This window comes from Eumetopias jubatus, unplaced genomic scaffold (genome assembly GCF_037043125.1).
Source record: "Eumetopias jubatus isolate StellerSeaLion01/CBP00866 unplaced genomic scaffold, mEumJub1_p1.0 scaffold_6, whole genome shotgun sequence".
Classification (NCBI taxonomy): domain Eukaryota; kingdom Metazoa; phylum Chordata; class Mammalia; order Carnivora; family Otariidae; genus Eumetopias; species Eumetopias jubatus.
The window spans coordinates 115130055-115150526 of record NW_028274812.1 but is presented as its reverse complement, the minus strand read 5'-3'; the positions used below and the strand labels follow the sequence as shown (position 1 = coordinate 115150526).

The following is a 20472-nucleotide window of genomic DNA, read 5'->3' as shown; positions in this document are numbered from 1 at the left end:
AAACAAGACATAACTCTCAAGGAGCTCATGGTGAGGAGACCTTGAGCAACCCAATGGTCTCAGGTTCCTCATAGGTAAGTGGAGATATCTGGCAGCATGGTAGTAAGGATTAGTAAAGATAATATATGAAAAGCATATAATAGGTACTCATAAATGGTACCTACTAATTCACTGTAGGACCATTAGTGATAACTAAAGACTGGAAAGAGCCAAACTGTATATCATTCAAGGACTGGTTGAAGAAACAAAGGTACATCTGCACAATGGATTAATACACAGCTGTAAAGAGGAAGGAGGAATGTAGATCTATCCTGCTATGAAGTGATCTCCAGGATATGTTGTAAAATAAAACAAGGTATAGGGTCAAGTAGAGATGAAGCACAGGAGACTTTTTAGGGAGATGAAACTATTCTCTATGATACTATAATATATGACACTATGCATGTGCCAAAACTCATGGAACTTTATGAAGTGAGCCTTAATGTCTATGAATTATAAAAGATCATTATAGGAGGTCAGGGGATCCTAGGTAGAATACAGACTGTGACAAAAGAATCTATGCAATAACCTCTTTGAAGGGGGTGGGGAAAAGGGTGCCGATCTAAGGAATTTTGGAAATGAGTGAAGTCTGTAAGACTGAAAGTCAAAGACTTATGCATAAGTAGTGTACTCTAGTTGATAAAGTATTTCCCACGGGTGTATGGGTTAACAATTCTGAAAACACTATATGTATACTGGAAATGATGATCAAATAAATGGATGGCATATGGTAGGAGCCAGGCTCTTCAGTTTTAGAGCGGAAGGTTACAGATAAGCAAGGGTGGGGGGATGACTGGAAAGATCCAGGGGCCAGGTGGTAATGCATTAGAGTTGTAAGCCATCATTATGCACACATTCAGCTTACCAACGGAGATATATGTGTTACTACATACACTATACATACATACAAGTGCATACATACATTATAAATATTCATAGGTATGGGGATATGGAGGAGTTAGTATTCATACAAATATTTACTTCCCTGTCAGCTGAGAGAACCTAGAAGCAGTAACAGTTGCAACCAGCACAATTAGTGTCCAGGTCTTGGTTTCTAATACCATTTCCCAGTGAAAGGAAGCAGGGCTCCTTGGAGAATTGGCTGACTCTAGGTCTAGAGCATCCTGTGCCAGAAAGTAAGGATGTGCTCTATAAAGCGCAGTGATGGAAGTATGTCAAAGGGACAGTGTTGTCAAGTAGGAACAATTTGAGCAAGAAAGTCAAGTGGTATTGGATTATAAAGCAAAGTATAAAATAAGTGAGTCCGTGCCAATATGAATATGAGTCCATACCAATATGAATAAATGATTCAATAAATAAATGGGGGAGAAGAGACAAATCTCCCATGCATAAGAATTATTTTTTTTAAGATTTATTTATTTTAGAGAGAGAGTAAAAGAGAGAGAGAATGGGAGAGTGGGGGGGGAGGGGCAAAAGGAGAGGGGAGGAAGACTCCCCTCAGAGCACGGAGCCTGATGCAGGGCTTGATACAGGGCTCAATCTCAACCCTGAGATCATGATCTGAGTTGAAACCAAGAGTGAGACACACTTGAACTGACTGAGCCACCCAGGTGCCCCTCCCATGCAGAAGAATTATAAGCAATATATGTAGATACCCTGCTCATAAGGAAGTGGAGCATAACTCCCCACTCCCTAAGTGTAGGCGGTGCGGGGTGACTTCCTTCCAAGAGGCACCGTCCGCAAAAGGGGAGAGGAACTTTACAGAAGAGACACCTGACAAACACTGCCTCAGCCAGATGATCAAGGTTAACATCGACAGTAATAATTCATGGTGATAGTATGTACCCTCACTATGATATGATGAGAATGACATTTTACCTCTCTGGTCTTCCTCCCTAAAACCTATAGCCCCAGTCTAAGCATGAGAAAAACATCAGACAAATCCCAATTTAGGGACATTCTACAAAATACCTGGCCAGTACTCCTCAAAACTGTCAAGGTCATCAAAAACAATGTAAGTCTGAGAAACTGTCACAGCCAAGAGGAGCTTAAGGGGACATGCCAAGGAAATGTCAGGATGGCCTCTAGATGCCCTTGCTGTTCCCAGCACAGAATGCTAAGGTGGGATGGAGGCACCAACAGACATGTAATCCAAAGCCTAGGGAAGCACCTGCATGAGTACAGTTGTGGCTCCCACCCATTTTCCTGACCGTCTTTTACATCACAGGTTGAAATTCTTTTTAAAGATTTTATTTATTTATTTATTTATTTATTTATTTATTTATTTATTTATTTATTTATTTATTTATGTATTTATTTGAGGGGGTGGCGGAGAAGTAGAGGGGGAGGAGGAGGGACAGGCAGACTCCATGCTGAGCTCGGAGCCAGTGCGGAGACCCTGAGATCTTGACCTGAGCCAAAACCAAGAGTCAGATGCTTGACCAGTTGAGCACCCTTCAGGCCGAAATTCTTGATCTGACCATGCCACACAGATAAAACTCCAGGCTGGGGTTGCAACTATGGTTAGGAAATTAGAACTGAATTGGCATTCTACTCTACCATTGAAATTGTTACTTGGAGAAGATTATTAAACTTCTCTCTGTGCCTCTTTTCTCATCAAGCTTAAAATTAAGAATTATCATCGTAACCACTATCATAGTGTTTGTGAGGAGCATATAAGATAAAGTAAGTAGGGTGCTTGGCCTAGTTCTTGGCACTTAGTTCTCAATAAATGTTAGCCCTGTGCTGTTGTGCTTTGTATGATTCATTTAGTGTATATAGTTTCCCCTGACAGAATTTAAGAAAATTGCTAACCATGTATTGGAAAATGGAAAAGACAAGAGGGGGTGTTGAATTATCACAGATGTACTCACTGCAGGGAAGGGCTAACCACACTATACTGGAGGATCAAAGAAAAGAATTTCAGATATTGTTTTTAATAGCTTTATTGAGGATAATCTATATACCATAAAATTTGTCCGATGGAAGTGTATGTAATGCTTCAGTGACTTTTCAGTAAATGTACACAATTGTGCAATCATCACCACAATCCAGTTTCAAAACATTTCTATCACCTCCCCAACTTCTTTCATGTCTGTTTGCGTTTAGTCCTGGCCCCCACTTTTCTGCCTCCATAGATTTGTCTCCTGTAAGTTTTGAAAAATTCAGTAGTAAAAGGTCATACCAAACAGATGCTATTTAGTAACAGTCTCAACACGTTTTGTGCTCTTTCTCTCTTTTTTTTTTAAGATTTTTTATTTATTTATTTGACACAGAGACAGGGAGAGAGGGAACACAAGCAGGGGGAGTGGGAGAGGGAGAAGCAGGCTTCCTGCCGAGCAGGGACCCCGCTCAGAGGCTCGATCCCAGGACCCGGGGATCATGACCTGAGCCGAAGGCAGACGCTTAACGACTGAGCCACCCAGGCACCCCCCCCCCTTTTTTTAAGTAAGCTCTACACCCAAGGTGGGACTTGAACTCACAGCCCGAGATCAAGAGTCTCATGCTCTACTGACTGAGCCAGCCAGGCGCCCCCAATCACAAGTTTAAAGTTGTTTAAAAGTTATAGTTTTAGGTAACATGGAACTCGTCATAAAGTAAAATCAATTTTTTACCAAAAAGGGGGGGTAAGGTGAGAAGAGGTTCCACCTAGGGGCGTCTAGGACTGGGGTGGTGGTTCTTGAGAAGGGCAGCTTCCGTGCGACCCCGCCAAACCCGGAGCTAAGACGCGGCTCACCTGTGCCACGCCCGCCGCGGCCTCCCTCCGGCGCAGGCGCAGTGACGCCGGTTTGCTGGCCGAGCGGGTGTTCACATCGATCGCGAGCGCGTAGCGATTGCTTCTGTCTGTTGTTTAGGGATGGCGCTGGCGACGAAGCTGAGAGGCGGCGGGAACCCGGGCGGGGGTCTCGCTCTGTGCTGACCGCGAGCCGGGTCGGAGTGGGCTATGGAGGAGCCCGGCTCGTTGGTCACGGGAGACCGCGCCGGTGGCCGGAGCTGGTGCTTGCGGCGGGTAGGGATGAACGCGGAGTGGCTGCTGCTGGAGGACGGAAACGAGGTGAGGGGGAGGGGTCCTTGGGCGGGGGAAGGGGGTTAGAGGAAGCAGGGCCGGGAGGGAGCCGGGGCGTCCCGGCTGGAGGGACGAATTGAAGAGAGGAGGTGGGAGCCGGCCAGAGGGGAGAAATGTGAAGAGGGGGTTCTGAGGGAGAGGAGGAAGGGGTTCTGGTGCGGGCGGCTGGGGGAGTCAAGGTGCGAAGTGTTTGGGGGGAAAGTGGGCACCGCTCGGGAGAAAAGATGGCCCCTTTGAGAGAGGTCTGGGCCTGCGGTGCGAGAGCTTGGGCAGGAGTCAGGGTTGCGGGAGGGAGCTGGGGGAGGGGCTGGAGGAGGGGTGGGCCGTGGAGGATGTGCGGACCAGCCTGGGGTTTGGAGGGGAAGGAGGCGACTGGGTTGGGGAGGGCACTGGGACAGCCCCTGTTTGGATCGGACGGAGCCCTGTGGTGTCTGGCCCTGGCGGCAGAGCTGCCCCAACTTCCACCCGGAGTCACGAAGCGCCCGGTGTCCGGGGGGGTTGGAGAGGGGGAGCGGAGAAGCATGAACTTCCTAGAGTTTATTTTGAAAAAGACTGTTTGGGTCATGTCCTTTTAAATGCGTAAATATTAATGTAAAAATGTCTTCTTTTCCAACTCTTGAGGAAAATTGACGCTTTGGGAGGGTCCACATTTATCCTGTGAGTCTTGGTACGGGTTGAGTGGCACCCCCTGAGGTGGGTTGGGGGTAGGGATTCAGAAATATTAGAGCTGCCCTCTCCAGGGGCCGCTTGTAATGTTTTCTAATGCGCTCATGAATGCAAAAAAGAAAAAAGAGGAAAGGTGAGGCACGGTTCCAGTTGGGGGCCGCTGGGGTGGTGGTTTAGAGAGAGTGATAGAAGAGGGGGCAGAGCGATTTAGAGTGCAGTCCCCTCTGGAAAGGGAGCTGGATCAGGGACCAGCTTGTGGTGACTGGGAACCATTTGGGTTTTGGAAATAATTTATATGAAAGATAAGTCTTTTGATTATTATGTATGCTTAATTAGATTTTTTCTATAAGCTACATAATCTCAATTCAGTCTCCCAGATATTTATTATTTATGTTTTTTGGTGTATTGTGAGAGGGACAAATAATAGCGACTTTGCTCTCAGAGTTTATTGCTTGAATGGGGAAAGACAATTTTATACAGTGAAGCAGTCTGAGAACAGGCATGCAGGCTGTACAATTAAGTGCCAAGATGTGGATTATTTAGTACTATCCTAGAACAGTGGTTCCTCAAGTAAGAGATGGGAGTCAGGTCCAGCCTTAACTTGCTAGATTAGGAGGTTTTAAATGGTTACTCAGGTGCTGTGATTTGAAGAACAGCAGGAAAACACCTCTTCCCCCAGATCTCTCTTTTTCTATCCAGGTATCAGTGCCTGGAGTCCACATTAGGCACACATTCTTTCTTTTTTAAGATTTTCTTTCTTTATTTTAGAAAGAGAAAGCAAGAACACGCTAGGAGAGAGGCAGAAGAGGAGAATCTGAAGCAGACTCCCCGACGGGCCAGAGCCTGACATGGGGCTCTATCCCACCGCACAGGGCTCGGTTCCACAACCCCCGAGATCATGACCTGAGCCAAACCCAAGAGTTTGATGCTTAACCAGCTGAGCCACCCAGGCACGTCTCAGCACACATTCCTTGAGCTTGAGGCTTGAGCCTTGACCTTTCCCTGCCTGGCTTTTTCCAAAAGCATTTACCTTTGGGAAGTTTAACAAATGAAGATACCAACACCCGAGTATTAGTAGCTATTCCTTATTTTGTACTGGGTTTGGGCTTTTACAAGTATTACTTAACCTGAGCCCTGAAAGTGTTCCACACTCACACACAGCCCTATAAAGTACTTAGTCGATTTTTTTAAAAAGATTTATTTATTTATTTATTTAGAGAGAGAGAGAGAGAGCGAGAGCGAGCACATGAGAGGGGGAGGGCCAGAGGGAGAAGCAGGTTCCTCGCTGAGCAGGGAGCCCGATGCGGGACTCGATCCCAGGACTCCGCGTTCATGACCCGAGCCGAAGGCAGTCGCTTAACCAACTGAGCCACCCAGGCGCCCCAGTACTTAGTCATTTGTTAACGTTCTTTCAGATTCAATTGATGTGGACTAATTCATTACTTCTGAATAGCTTGATAGCACTGGGAGTGGGAGTAGGAGTTGGGGGGGGGGGCAAAAGAATTAAAGCCCCTGTAGCAAAGGCAAGAGGAACTGTAAAGTACTCCACGTATATTTTAAACCCTTGGATAATTTTGTGTGGGGCCACCTCTATGGGAAGAGACCCATACAAACCATAGTGAATGGTAAAGACATAGTAGGAAGCCCGGCTTGCCCTGGGTGCTTTGTGAGAGACCTGCCAGGCCTGGCTGTCTGCAGGGTCTGGTGTTAGGAAGTAGTTGGAGCATAGCCTGCAGTGTGTGTGAAGAGAGGTCTGAACTAAGGCAAGAGATGAAGCCTAACTTATTTCAGTGGGCCCCAAACCAAAGATAAGGTGGTGTGTACAAGATTTAGGAGGTGTGCTTATATGATGTAGTTATAGCAGCAGAATCAGTTTCCTGCCTTTCCAGTCCTCCTCAAAGTCTCAGATTTCCCAGATAAAACGATAAAACAAGGTTCTTCTTATTTCACTGAAGTAAGTAAATTGTCTGAATGGGTGTCCTTAAACTTTTTTTTTCCCCAAAGAGGCCTTTTGATTGATTGATTGATTGATTGATTGATTAAGTAAGTAATCTCTGCGCCCATCGTGAGGCTCAGACTGAGGACCCTGAGATCAAGAGTTGCATGCCCCACCAACTGAGCCAGCCTGGCACCCCTGTCCTTTAATTTCTTGAACCAACCCAGAGAGTTTGGGGGAAAACCAAATTAGATAGAGATGTATTGCAAATTAGCTAGGCCTTCTAAGTATCTAGGGCTTTGGGAAGAACCATAGTATCTTCGTTTTTCTCTTTCTTTTCTTGTATTTGGCTTTCATGAAACTTTTTTGCCCTAAGGGTGTTGGAAAAAGGGAAAGGATGGTTCTAGAGTATTTGCTGGCCATCTGGGAAACAATAGGAGTCATGCCCAGGAGAAATGAGATAGCAGTGAATGTGGGTAAGGACAATGGCTTGCAAAACTGTTGTAAATAGTAACAACCCCCAACACTTGCATTGGTGGTTTGTTAGCACTCAGTTCCCATGGGAAATTTCCTTTTATGTCCAAATGATGCTGGAATATCCGGATAAGTGCACCAGACTCTAACCTTGGTGTACCTAGGTAAATTATAGGACCAGACCCGTAAAGGGTAGGACGAAAAAGAGTGGTTCCTTACTTCCCTGGATTCAGAGTCTGTGGGAGGCTATTGGAGAAAAAGGCACTCATCTCCCTTTTCTGTAATACTTTACCCAGACAGCTCTCAGTGGTAACCTGGCTGTCTCCTCTCATGTATTAAAATGGGCTATGGAGTACTTCCTTCACCGGGGCGCCTGGGTGGGTCAGTTGGTTGGGCAGCTGACTCTTGATTTCGGCTCAGGGTCATGAGATCAAGCCCCACATTAGGTTCCATGCTCAGCTCTCTTTCAAATTAAAAAGAAAAAAAAAGAAAAACAGAAAGAAAGCTACCTACATGGAAATTCTTACTGCTCCAGGATGACAGATAAACCCTTAAACATTGCATCTTTAAAAAATTTTAATTATTTATTTAATTATTTTAAGTAGGCTCCATGCCCAGCATGGGGCTTGAACTCATGACCCTGAGATCAAGAGGCGCATGCTCTACTGGCTGAGCCAGCCAGGTGCCCCTAAACATTCCATTTTTAAAGGAGATATAGGTAGGTAGGTAGGTAGGTAGATGGATGGATAGATGTTCAGAGGAACTTGGATAATAAATGGAATTTCTGGCAAACTGTTCAAAGAACTGAAGAATTTAAATCAGATTGTAAGAGTTCCTGGCTTCTGCTGTATAGTTTCCAGTGGTAATGACCCAGTTTCCAAACTTCTGACCTAAAAAGTGCTTATCCTAGAATCTGGGAGGACTCATAAGCTCTTTATTCCTCTATTCACTCACACATATTTACTAAACACTGTCCCAAGCACAGAAATACAGTGGTACACAAGATAGATAAGGTCCTTGCTTATGAAATTTATATTTTAGTAAGGGGTGGGGAATAGGTAAAGCAAGCAAGATAATTTTGGATTGTGACAAGTGCATGCTAACAACATGAAGGAATGCAATGGTGGGGGAGGGCGCAGGCAACAACTTTAGGGTAATCAGGGTAGGCCCTTGAGGAGCTGAAACTTGAAAGATGAGAAGGAGCCCATACAGATGTCTCAGAAGAGTGTTCTAAGTAGAGGGGACTGGAGAAAAGACCCTCAGGTAGTGGTGAGTGTTTCTGACTGTGGTATGAGATAAGACTAAAGAGTTGGAGGGGGTTAGGAAGTTTGGATCGTTAATGTAGTTTGGATCGTTAATGTAGTTTGGAAAGAAGGGAAATGGTCTGATTAAAAGATTTTAATTACCACTCCAGCTGCTGTGAAGAATGAAGTTGGTTTGAGTGGGGAAGGCAGTTCGGAAGCAAAAACAGCTGGAGGAGGTCAGGTTGTTTGGACTAAGGTATTGGCCATAGAGAGAGAGAAGTGGACCGATTTAGGAGATACTTGATTTACAACCAGTAGAATTTGCTGATGATTTGAATGTGAGGAGGAGGGACAGAGAAGAATCAAAGATGGTTTCCGGGTTTGGGGCTAAGCAGTTGCTTAGATGGTAGTGTCAGTTACTGTGATGAGAGTTTTCGCGGAAACATAGATTCGGGGTAAGGAGAGTCATGATGGTCTTTGACGGACTGAAGAGGACTGGCATGATTCTGAAGGATTTTCAGAAAACAAAATGGGTAGCTTTTAGAAAACCACAGACCATTTGGCTTACTGTTCCCAGCTAAGGTTGTGGTATGGGTTATTACAGAGATGGCTTGTGCACCAAAAAGAAGCAGCAGGAGATTCTAAGATCTAAATTTCAGGGGAATTTCATTTTCTTCCTTGACAGGGTTATTATAAACTAGACTGGTCCATCAGAAAAGTGTGATAGATGAGAATTGAGGCTTCTTTGCAACCTTTTTCGAGAGGCTCTCATGCTGTCCTCATGGATAAGATGGAAAATATGGGCTCAGTGCAAAGACTTCTGGTTGAATTACAGCTGGTTAAAGGTGTAGCCAGATAGTGTGGTGGAATGTTTACTAGGCTTTCCTGGGAGCTTTGCCTTTGGCTACATCCTATTTCAATCTTTTTATCTGTATCTTGAATGTACAGAAGGCCTTATATCAATATAGTGGATGAGTCAAAGCTGGAAGGGATATTGAGTATGTCTGATGGCAGATTAAAAATTCAGAAAGGTCTTGACAAGCTCATGTGATAGGCTGAACTAACAAGATGAAATTTAATAGGAATCAATGTAAGGTCCTGCACTCGAATCCAAATGTACCAACTAGTCAAGTATAGGACAGAAGAGACATGACTTAGCATAGCAATTCTTGGAGGAGGGTTAGACCAAGAAATTTAATCATTCCTAAGCCCGAGGATACATTGGCAGCATGATAGATCTGCTCTGAAAGCTAATACAATTTATATGCTCCAGTGATGGTATCTAGAACTGGGAAAGTGATGCTTGCATTTGACTGTGTTATAAAAATTAATTTTTTAAAAAGATTTTATTTATTTATTCATGAGAAACAGAGAGAGAGAGGCAGAGGGAGAAGCAGGCTCCCCGCGGAGCAGGGAGTCCGATGTGGGACTCGATCCCAGGACCCCGGGATCATGACCTGAGCCGAAGGCAGACGCTTAACCGACTGAGCCACCCAGGTGTCCCAAAATTAATTTTTTTTAAATGTGACATCTAGGAATAAAAATAAACCAGGAGTCCCTTCACAGATGTATTAGGCTCGCAAAGAGACCCAAACCTATGCCATGGGAGTTAAGTTTGAAGTAACTGGGAACATAGGGCCAGAAAAGAGAAGAGTAAGTAGACACTTTGTAACTGTCAAGTGGAAGGGGGATGGGAGATTTTCTCATGGTGTTCAGGGCAGAGCCAGAGCCAAAGGATGGAATTTATAGGAAGAAAGATGCCAAATTAGGGCCATTGAAAAATTGGAAGGACTGTCTTGTATAGAGGCTGTAGTTCTTGGCAGTGTTTAAGACTAGTTGATGGGCAAAAGGAATGAAATCTTGCCATTTGCAACGACGTGGATGGAACTGGAGGGTATTATGCTGAGCAAAATAAGTCAATCAGAGAAAGACATGTATCATTGGTATGAGGAATTCTTAATCTCAGAAACAAACTGAGGGTTGCTGGAGTGGTGGGGGGTGGGAGGGATGGGGTGGCTGGGTGATAGACACTGGGGAGGGTATGTGCTATGGTGAGCACTGTGAATTGTGTAAGACTGTTGAATCACAAACCTGTACCTCTGAAACAAATAATACATTATATGTTAAAAAAAAAAAAAGATAGTAGGAAGGGAAAAATGAAGGGGGGGGAAATTGGAGGGGGAGACGAACCAGGAGAGGCTATGGACTCAGAAACAAACTGAAGGTTCTAGAGGGGAGGGGGGTGGAGGGATGGGTTAGCCTGGTGACGGGTATTAAAGAGGGCATGTACTGAAAGGAGCACTGGGTGTTACACGCAAACAATGAATCATGGAACACTACATTAAAAACTAATGATATAATGTATGGTGATTAACATAACTAAATAAAAAAATGTTAAAGGAAAGAAAGAAAGGAAAAAAAAAGACTAGTTGATGGGGCGGTGTGGAAAGGATTCCTCCATCTCATGACAAAAGTTCAGCGTCCTCCCAACTCTGACATTCCATGATTAACTTCATTCAGCTGTCTCCTTGTCAGAACTTCTTGCCTTTTTCTACCTGCTGGTTCCCGTGGAAGCTAAGGAGATAGCTGATAAGCTGTATGGGTTTCACAAGAGTCTGGTATCTTAAGTCAGGACGTGTGAATATTGCTGGTTGACAAGATTGCAAAGGATCTCTCTTTTCAGCAAAATGACTGATTGTGTCTCTTACATTGTTGTCTTCCTAGGTGACTATAGGGCGAGGATTTGGTGTCACATACCAACTGGTATCAAAAATCTGCCCTCTGATGATTTCCCGAAACCACTGTGTTTTGAAGCAGAATGTCGAGGGCCAGTGGACAATTATGGACAACAAGGTACAGGAATCCACAGATGCCTAATGACTTTTACTGAATTTTTGTTTATTTTTAAATTACTTTTTTTTTGCATAGGTAATACAGAATACAAAATTAAAAGGTTCAAAAGTGTATCTTCTCCCCTAGCCAGCCAGTTGTCTTCCCCACAGACAACCATTTCTGTATGCTGCCAGAGATTAGATTATACCAAAATAATTTTTTTTTTCTTTAAAGATTTTATTTATTTGACAGAGAGAAGCACAGTGAGAGAGGGAACACAAGCAGGGGGAGTGGGAGAGGGAGAAGCAGGCTTTCTGCGGAGCAGGGAGCCCGATGTGGGGCTCGATCCCAAGACCCTGGGATCATGACCTGAGCCAAAGGCAGACGCTTAATGACTGAGCCACCCAGGTGCCCCCCAAAATAATTTCTAATGACTTGAACGAAAGTTCATTACTTCGAAGGAAACTCCTGAATTGGGGCAGTAGGTCCTGCTCCAGAAACAAGACTGAGTCACTGGGGGAATTGTCCTTTGTAAGTCATAGGTACAGAGACCTTGGGAAAAATCTAATAGATATTCTGGAGTATACCTATGGTTCAGAGCACTGGGAGGAGGAAGGAATTGAGCTAACTGCACTTAGCTCCTTCCCTTCCCAATTCCTTTCCATCAGAGCAACACTCCCATCCTCTTTTTAATCCCTTTTATATATTTGTGTCTTGAGGAAGATTTCCTTTGAATACAGGCCTTTTTTGCTTTAAACAAATTTGAAAATCAGTGGTCTGGTGTGAATACTAAGGGAGGTGAAATAGTGTGTAAAGCCCAGCAATTAGGAGGCACCTAAAGTACAGATATACATGCACCCAGGGATACCGTGAAAATAGAGACTATGCTCTGAAAGAAATTCAAATGTTGACAGCTAAGACATTAGGAAGTAGGAAATGCCTTCAGACACCATCTTACACTGCTCTGGTTGGAAGGGTTGTAACGACACCTGGTAGAAAGAAGAGTAGTAAATGGTCTGAGACCAGTTCTGAGGTGTGCTGGGGTGGAGGGGTTATCTTACACTGCCAAGCACTGCTTGGGACGCCAGCTCGGTGTCTTACTATTCACCTCAGTTCTGATAGCATCGAATTCTACAGGTTAACACCTATGCATCTGACGAACAGCTGTAGATTGGAGGCTCCAAGGATGCCAGTCACAAGTCCAAGTTGTTTACTTGTACTTCTAACCAACTGGAACCAACTGGTTCCAATGACTTTCTCCCCCTTTGGATTTGATTAATTAGCTAGAGTGGCTTGCGGACGCCTGGGTGGCTCAGTTGGTTAAGCAACTGTCTTCGGCTCAGGTCATGATCTCAGGGTCCTGGGATCGAGCCCTGCATTGGGCCCTGCTCAGCCCGGAGCCTTCTTCTCCCTCTTCCTCTACCTGCTACTCCACCTGCTTGTGCTCTCTCTCTCTCTCTGTCAAAAAAAAAAAAAAAAATCTAAAAATTAGCTAGAGTGGCTCACAGAACTCAGGGAAACATTTGCTTATGTTTACCGGTTTATTATGAAAGGATAGGAATAAAGGATACAGAGGAACATCCATACAGAAGAGATGTGTAGGGTAAGGTATGCGGGAAAGGGCACAAAGCTTTCAGGTCCTGTCTGGGTGTGCCACTCACTCAAAACCTCCATGTAGTCATCAACCCAGAAGCTCTCTGAATCCATCCTTTTGGGTTTTTATGAAGGCTCTATTACACAGCATGATTGATTAAATCATTGGCCATTGGTGATCAATTCAATGTCCAACCCCTCTCTCCTCCAGAAGGTTGAGGGGTGGGACTGAAAGTTTCAACCCTTCAATTACTGGGTTGGTTCCCCTAGCAAATAGACCCTATCCTTAGGTGACCTTGGCCTGGACCAAGGTTGCCTCATTAACATAATAAAAGACACCTTTTTGTCTCACCACTTAGGAAATTCCAAGAGTTTTTAGGAGCTCTGTGCTAGAAACAGGGATAAAGAGCAAATATATATTTCTTATTATAATTCACAATATCACAGGTATCCTGCAGGCCTGCCTCATTTTGCATGCTTTTAAAACTGCTGGATTTAAACTGTTGAGAAACTACCTTCCTGACTAGGATGAGGTTGAGTTGGCATTGTGTTGAAGGAGAGGGTATAAGTGCTAAGTAAATTGGTTTGGTACGCTTCGCAAGGCGTTAGGAGCACAATAGAGATTGGTGCTGAAAAGGGGGCCTCAGAGATGATCAAGTTTAACGTCTTCTGGGAAGAGAGGAATCTGAGACCCAGAGAGATATATTGACTTGCCCAGGGCCTTCTAACTGGTTGAGTGAGTGAATGAGCCAGCCTCAAATAAGTCTCTACCATATCCTGTTGTCAAATTCCAGTGAAGTACTCTGATTTGCTCTACAGGTATGCTCCGCTTTTGGAAAGTTCACATTGTCTATCCTACACTTCGCTTTTACAAAAGACCTACATTGGTGCCTGTATTTGCTAACGAAAAGAAATGGATTTCTTTTACAAAAAAGAATTGGAAGATTTCTTTTACAAAAAAAGGGCAAAAATAGTGTTTAACATTTGTTTTGCAGTGAGCTGTTATAGAGGCAGCGCCACCAGAGCACTGAGAGTGGCCCTGCTAAGCTCTTTCCCAGGGGACTACACTCAGCATCTCAGCATCAAGGTGCCACAGCTTTGAACTGTATCTGGGAGCATCTGTGCTTTAATCTCGATTTATTCTGTGCATCTGTTAGCAAGCGATGTCCTAAGGTATCAGAAAAGCCTAAGAGAGGTTATATTTTGGGTCTGGGAACAATAAAAAAATTTTCCATATAAGTTAATGGTGATTGCTTCTTTGCTTCTTTGCTTTACACCATTGGCTTGGGAACGCTCTACTTTTGGATATCAGGGGAAACCTGTACCAGTTGTATGATTAAAAAAAAATTAATGATGCATATCTAAGTCATAGATGCCAGGTTTTAAAGCCCCTGCAGTAGCTTATATCAAACCACCTTAGGAAAAGATGCTTTCCTTATCAGAGTTGGTTATCTGAGAAATGGGGTTGCAGTATTAGAGGGGTGAGTTCTCTGGTGCTTCTCTCCTTGATTATGTGCAGTATGGATGTGTTCCATTTATGGGATAGCAGATTTTGAGAGGTTGGGAAGCCACCAGCTGACTGGTTTTAGTGTTCCTTGAATGTCACCCTTAGGGACACAGAGACAGCCCACGCCAGCCACAGATCATGACTGCTTCTGGGCCGCTCTCCAGCATTTGCCGTATACCCTTTCTTTGAAGGCTGTTGTTACCATGAGACTCCTCTCTTAGGGCTCAGACAGATAATACAGAGAGAAGGCAGGCTGCAGATTCTTCCAAGTCTTTTCTGGTTTAAGCCTCTTAGCTTTGATTCCATTTGTGAGGTAACTGATTTTTAAGAGAAGCTGTGACTCGAGTGTTTTGATGGAGCAACTGTTCTTACAGGTAAAAGCACCAACCCCCCCCCCCACCCCCTGCCTTTTTTTTTCCTTAACAGATGCTCCTTTTCTTTGTGGCTTTTTTCTGGCATGATGCCTTGGCAGTCCTCTTCTGATGAAGGATTTGAATTTCAGATGCAGGACATTATTGTTATGGTCATATTTGAAGTCATTTGCCAAGTCTTTTCAAGAGGTAGAGATTTCAAATAATTCAAAACTCAGAACTACACTCTCTCTTCATTAAATGGTCTCTCTTATATGCTGGAATGGCCAGAAAGTGAAAGCTTAAGTACAGACCTAAAAATTGCAACAAATGCAATTTTAGTTTAAATTGACTTAAAAAAAGAAAAACCCTGGGGGACTGCTGACTCTGCACACAGAATGTTGTCGTTGTGTACATTTCAGTTGAAAAGCTCTTCAGATGGCTCATCTTACGTATTAATATCCAGCTCATTCAGAAAATTTGTTGTTTTGGAGTCAGTCTGAAATGCCTTGGTGGGTTTACTTGCCTTCAGTCCTCGAGGCTCAGACATGTTGTTTGAACCTTTCTCATTCTTCTCATGTTGTTATTCGTGTGCTCCCTGGTGATTCCTACCTTCATGTCTGCAGGCTCTGGCATTTAATGTGTCTGGTGAATTCAGTCGTCTGTGAACAAACCTTGTTGCTTGGGACAGTTCAGCTTCTGGTTGTCCAGCAGCTGGAGCAGTGGCTCTCAACCCCATTTCCAGTTTTTGTGCTTACCTGGGGTTCTTCTAAATAATACTGCTGGTATCACATTAAAATTAAGAACTTCCATTCATCAAAAGACACCATTCAGAGAGGGAAAGGTAAACTCAGAGTGGAAGATGATATTTGCTACTCATAACCAATGAGGGATTTATGTTTGAATATGTACAGAACTCCAGATCAATAAGAAAAAGAAAGATAACCCAGTTTGTTTGTTTTTTAAGATTTTATTTATTTATTTGACAGAGAGAGACACAGAGAGGGAACACAAGCAGGGGGAGAGGGAGAAGCAGGCTTCCTGCAGAGTAGGGAGCCCAACGCAGGGCTCGATCCCAGGACCCTGGGATCATGACCTGAGCCGAAGGTAGATGCTTAACAACTGAGTCACCCAGGTGCCCTGAAAGATAACCCAGTTTTTAAAATGGGCAAGAGCCAGGCACTTCACAAAAGATTATGTCCAAATGTTCAATATCCATGAGAAGTTGTTCAACCTCATTAGTGATCAGGGAAATGCAAATTAAAACCACAATGGAATACCACTACATACCCGCCAGAGTGGCTAAAATTAAATAATGACCATCCTAGGCATTAGCGAGGATGGGGGCAAATAGTCTTTTGGTAGAAGTATAAGTTGGTACAACCATTTTGGAAAATTATTTGGCATTTATTACAGTTGCATATATATACAGTTGCACATATTCTGACAATAATTTCACTGCCAGGAAACAACTCAGGTGTTCATCAACAGTAGATACAATCTTACAGTGAAACCTTATACTAGAATGAATATGAATGAACTGCTATATTCAACAGCATGGATTAATCTCACAAACAATATTGAGTGAAAGAAGACAGACACAAAAGAATACATATTATATGATGCCATTTATATAATTGTCCAAACTAGGCAAAACTAGTGTGTGATGTTAAGCCACACTAGTAGTCCCCTTATGGAGGGGGAGGGGCTTAGGGGCTAGAGGGAAGTAGGGGTGGGGGGTGGGGGGACGTTCTGGGATGCTGAGAATGTGGAATTTTTTTTTAAACCTTGTAGTTACACTGAGATGTTCACTTTGTGATTATTCATCTAGTTGTACATTTATGATTTGTGCACTTTTATGTTTGTATATTATGCTTTAGTAAAGAATTTCTAATACTAAATGCTGGTGAGCATGCAGAGTAACTGGAACTCTTAAACACCGCAAGTGAGAATACACAGTGATACCACCACTTTGAAAAACAGTTTGGCAGTTTTTTTGTTTTTTTTAAACAACAGACATTTACTTCTCACAGTTCGGGAGTTTGGTAGGCATCAAGATCAGTGATTAGGCAGGCAGGTTTAGTTTCTGATGAGAACTCACTTCCTGGTTTGAAGATGGCTGTCTTTTTTTCTTTTTTTTTTAAAGGGGGTTGGGGAGGGAGAGAAAGAATCTTCAGCAGGCTGCACGCCCAATGTGGAGCTCTACAGGGGCTTAACAACTGAGCCACCCAGACGCACCAAATAAATAAAATCTTAAAAAAAAAAAAAAAGCAACTTGGGCGCCTGGGTGGCTCAGATGGTTAAGGGTCTGCCTTCGGCTCAGGTCATGATCCCAGGGTCCTGGGATTGAGTCCCGCATCGGGCTCCTTGTTAAGCAGGGAGTCTGCTTCTCCCTCTCCCTCTGCCTTTACCCCTGCTGCTTCTCTCTCTGTCTCTCCCGCAAATGAATAAATAAAAATCTTTAAAAAAAATAATAGAAAAAAAAAAAGCAACTTTACTTTAAAAATCCTGATACCTAGTCCCCATCTCAGACCAATTAGCCCAGTCAGTGTTTCTTTTAAACATTTCCAGGTGATTTCACTGGACAGTCAAGGTTGAGAACCACTGGGCTACATAAATCATTTAGTGAACTGTGAGAAAACATTGCCTGTTGGCTTTGGGTTTCCACTCTCCTCAACAGCTGATTAAAGACGCTGGGCAGAGATTGAGCATCAAGTGAAGTAATTGGCGTTTACGTGGGTGCTGGTTATCCCACCTTTTCCCCATCGATGGCTAGGAGTCACTGGGCAGGCTTTTCTTTGGTTATCACTTTGCTGTTGCTGATAGTGCTCAAACTGGGGATTGTGAAAACCAACAGCAAGAAAGGCTTGAGGGGTGCCTGGGTAGCTCAGTTGGTTAAGCGTCTGCCTTTGGCTCAGGTCATGATCCCAGGATCCTGGGATCGAGCCCAGCGTCAGGCTCCCTGCTCGGCGGGGAGTCTGCTTCTCCCTCTCCTCCCTGCTCATGTGCTCTCTCTTGCCATCTCTGTCTCTCTCAAATAAATCTTAAAAAAAAAAAAAAGGCTTGAACACAGTTTGGTTTATTTAAACCATTGTATTTAAGATCATATGCTGGGCAATACTCGACTGTTCTCATACAGTCCTGGTATCTTCAACCTTTTCTACAGTCACCTTGTGAACAGACCTGACTTGGGGCTGTGGTCCAAAGTATACCACTAGATGTCACCAAGGAGTGATGAGTGGATAAACAGATGGATCCAAGGGTAAAATGGGATGGGAAAATGTTGAGAGTTTATTTTCTGGATCGAAAGGGCTCTGAAGGAGGTGGGTTACTGTGGAGGATCTAGGGAAGGGTTGCAGTACCTCTTAAAAGTTCACCCCAGTTTTTTAGTGGTTTCTTATTTGCTCCAGACTTGGGCTGCTTCTGTAACCTCCTTCTTTTATTTAACCCTCTCTTTGTCTTTGAGATTTTTCTTAAATATCTGTACCTTGGCAATAGGTGGCCTCCTGTGTCATAATACTTTCCCTGAGACCCTTTTCCTGTGTATAATCTGTAATTAACTATTCTGCTATAGAACTGCTATAGAGTCTTTTGGCCTCCCTCCCTCTCCTTTTTTATTTCTGCCTGTGTTGTTTCAGAAGTCAGCAGAACTCATCACTCTCATAATTTCTCAGGCTGAATATGAATAGAAAGGTTGGGAGAAGTTAGCCAGATAAGCCAGGTTAGGCTCAAGGCAGTGAGTTAAAGCCAGTCTTTCTGTATGTATCTGTGTTCATTTTTCTCTTCCTCTCTCCCCTCCAGCCACATAATATAAAACAAGAAGCAAGGGCCTACTACCAACCCAGAACTGAGATCCAAACTCTAGTCTTCATCCTCTGTGCCTTGTAGTCAAGCCCCCATCCCTCATATTTGGGTTGACCAGGTATCTTTTCTAGCTGTGAGGAGGTAGCTTTAGTTACCAACTTGAACATAGTCTTAGTCCCAGTTCAGATGTGACCTTCATCCCTGGACTGTCTCCCAAAGATAAGTTCTTTTTTTTTTTTTTTAGATTTTATTTATTTGATGGAGAGAGACACAGTGAGAGAGGGAACACAAGCAGGGGGAGTGGGAGAGGGAGAAGCAGGCTCTCCGCGGAGCAGGGAGCTCAATGCAGGGGTCAATCCCAGCACCCTGGGAACATGACCTGAGCTGAAGGCAGACGCTTAAATGTCTGAGCCACCCAGGCGCCCCTTTTTTTTTTTTTTTTTTAAAGATTTTGTTTATTTATTTGACAGACACAGCAAGAAAGGGGGATAAGTTCTTAATATGGGTTAAAATGCCCACTTGCCTTTTCCTTTCTTTCTTTCCTTCCTTCCTTCCAAATTTATTTATTTAAGTAATCTCTACTCCCAACGTGGGGCTTGAACTTACGACCCCAAGATCAAGAATCCCATGCTCTTGCGACTGAGCCAGCCAGGCACCCCCCGCCCCCGTCTCTTTAAACTTTAAATCCTGCATTTGTTTCAAGTCTGTTTTAGAACCTGTCATCGCCATTTAGCATCTCTTCTCTGGCCCAGCTCTACATGATAGTCCTTTGCATTTATAGGCTGTGCTTTGTAATCCCATATTTACTTATATGTGCCCTCGTGTTTTCCTTTCCATATAGTCAGCTACTAAAAGTTGTTTTCATATCTTCTACTTTTGTGCTCAGTATATTTACCTTGCAAGATGCTGAGCACAGAATTGAAATGAATGTTGGTAAGTCGATTGAGCCAGAACATAATAATAGTAGTGAACACTTACATAATGCTTACCATGTGTCAGGCACTTTTCTAAGTACATTACATATGTCATCTCATTAAATCTACACAAAATCCATGCGGGAGAGTCTTTTCTTATCCTTCATTTTATAGATGTGTTAACTGGGGCATGGAGAGGTTAAGAAAGTTACCCAGAGTCACACAGCTATTGAGTGATGAAGCCAGATTACAAGTCTAGGTACTGTGACTCCAGGGTCCATGCTCTCAACCCCTACACTGTGGTTTAATTTAAGTCATTAAAGTAAATATTTATCAAGTATTTGTTATATATGAGTCACCTGCTTGGTGTTTTACATGTATTATTATTTCATTCATTCCTTACAGAGTGGTATGAGTAAGGAACTGTACTATCCCTATTTTGCAGACAGAACTGGGACACAGGTTAAGTGAAGTGCTGAAGGCCAGGCAACTCATAAACCCAAGGTGGTGCATTTGGGCTGTGAACTCAAGTCTGTCTGAGCCAGAGCACCAACTCTTAACCACTATGCTGTGTTCCCCAGTGGACCTCTGGGGCTATTAATTGGGTTAGATCCCAGTACGAGGTACTGATACAGTCTTTTTAGGTTTATGTGTACTGGGAAGTGCTTTGCTCATTCACCAGTGTGTTTGGGGGCCACATTCAGAGACAGTGCTTGTGTGACTTTCCTGGCTAAGCCTACCTTTTGAACCTCATCATTAGACGCTGCTTCCTTTGCTAATAGCTGTTTTTCCTGTCTTGGGCCATTGCCCCCAGTTTAGGTCAATAGGAGCTATTCAACTGCAGTTTCTTTTAATGCTGCTGCAGTTGAGTAATTCATCTGCCAGTAATAAGGTGATTCCTGCCTATTATACCAGCAGTTCTCTGTGGAGGCATGAATGTAAAATGTAGGTAAAAAGCCAGAGCTGTTGGAAGAATGCTGTTTCTAAGGGTGGTGGTTTATGAACCTTTTCTATTTGTTCTCAAGGGTTTTCCTTCTGAAAAGGCAGAAGGTTTTGCAGCAGCAGGAAAAATTCCATTAAGAGGAA

The 20472-nt window shown here is 43.6% G+C and overlaps 1 protein-coding gene across 2 annotated transcripts in view; it reads left to right on the top strand.

The window, feature by feature from the left end:
- The first annotated feature begins 3815 nt into the window (after positions 1 to 3815).
- RNF8 (ring finger protein 8) overlaps positions 3816 to 20472 on the top strand; it is a 33412-nt gene continuing 16755 nt past the window's right edge. Inside the window, exons 1-2 of one of the 2 annotated variants that reach the window (XM_028120490.2) lie at positions 3816 to 4054; positions 11111 to 11239. In XM_028120490.2, the coding sequence (XP_027976291.1) occupies positions 3944 to 4054; positions 11111 to 11239 (240 nt within the window). In that variant the 5' untranslated portion in view covers positions 3816 to 3943. The remainder of the gene's footprint in view (positions 4055 to 11110; positions 11240 to 20472) is intronic. The other variant, XM_028120492.2, reaches the window with a different exon arrangement.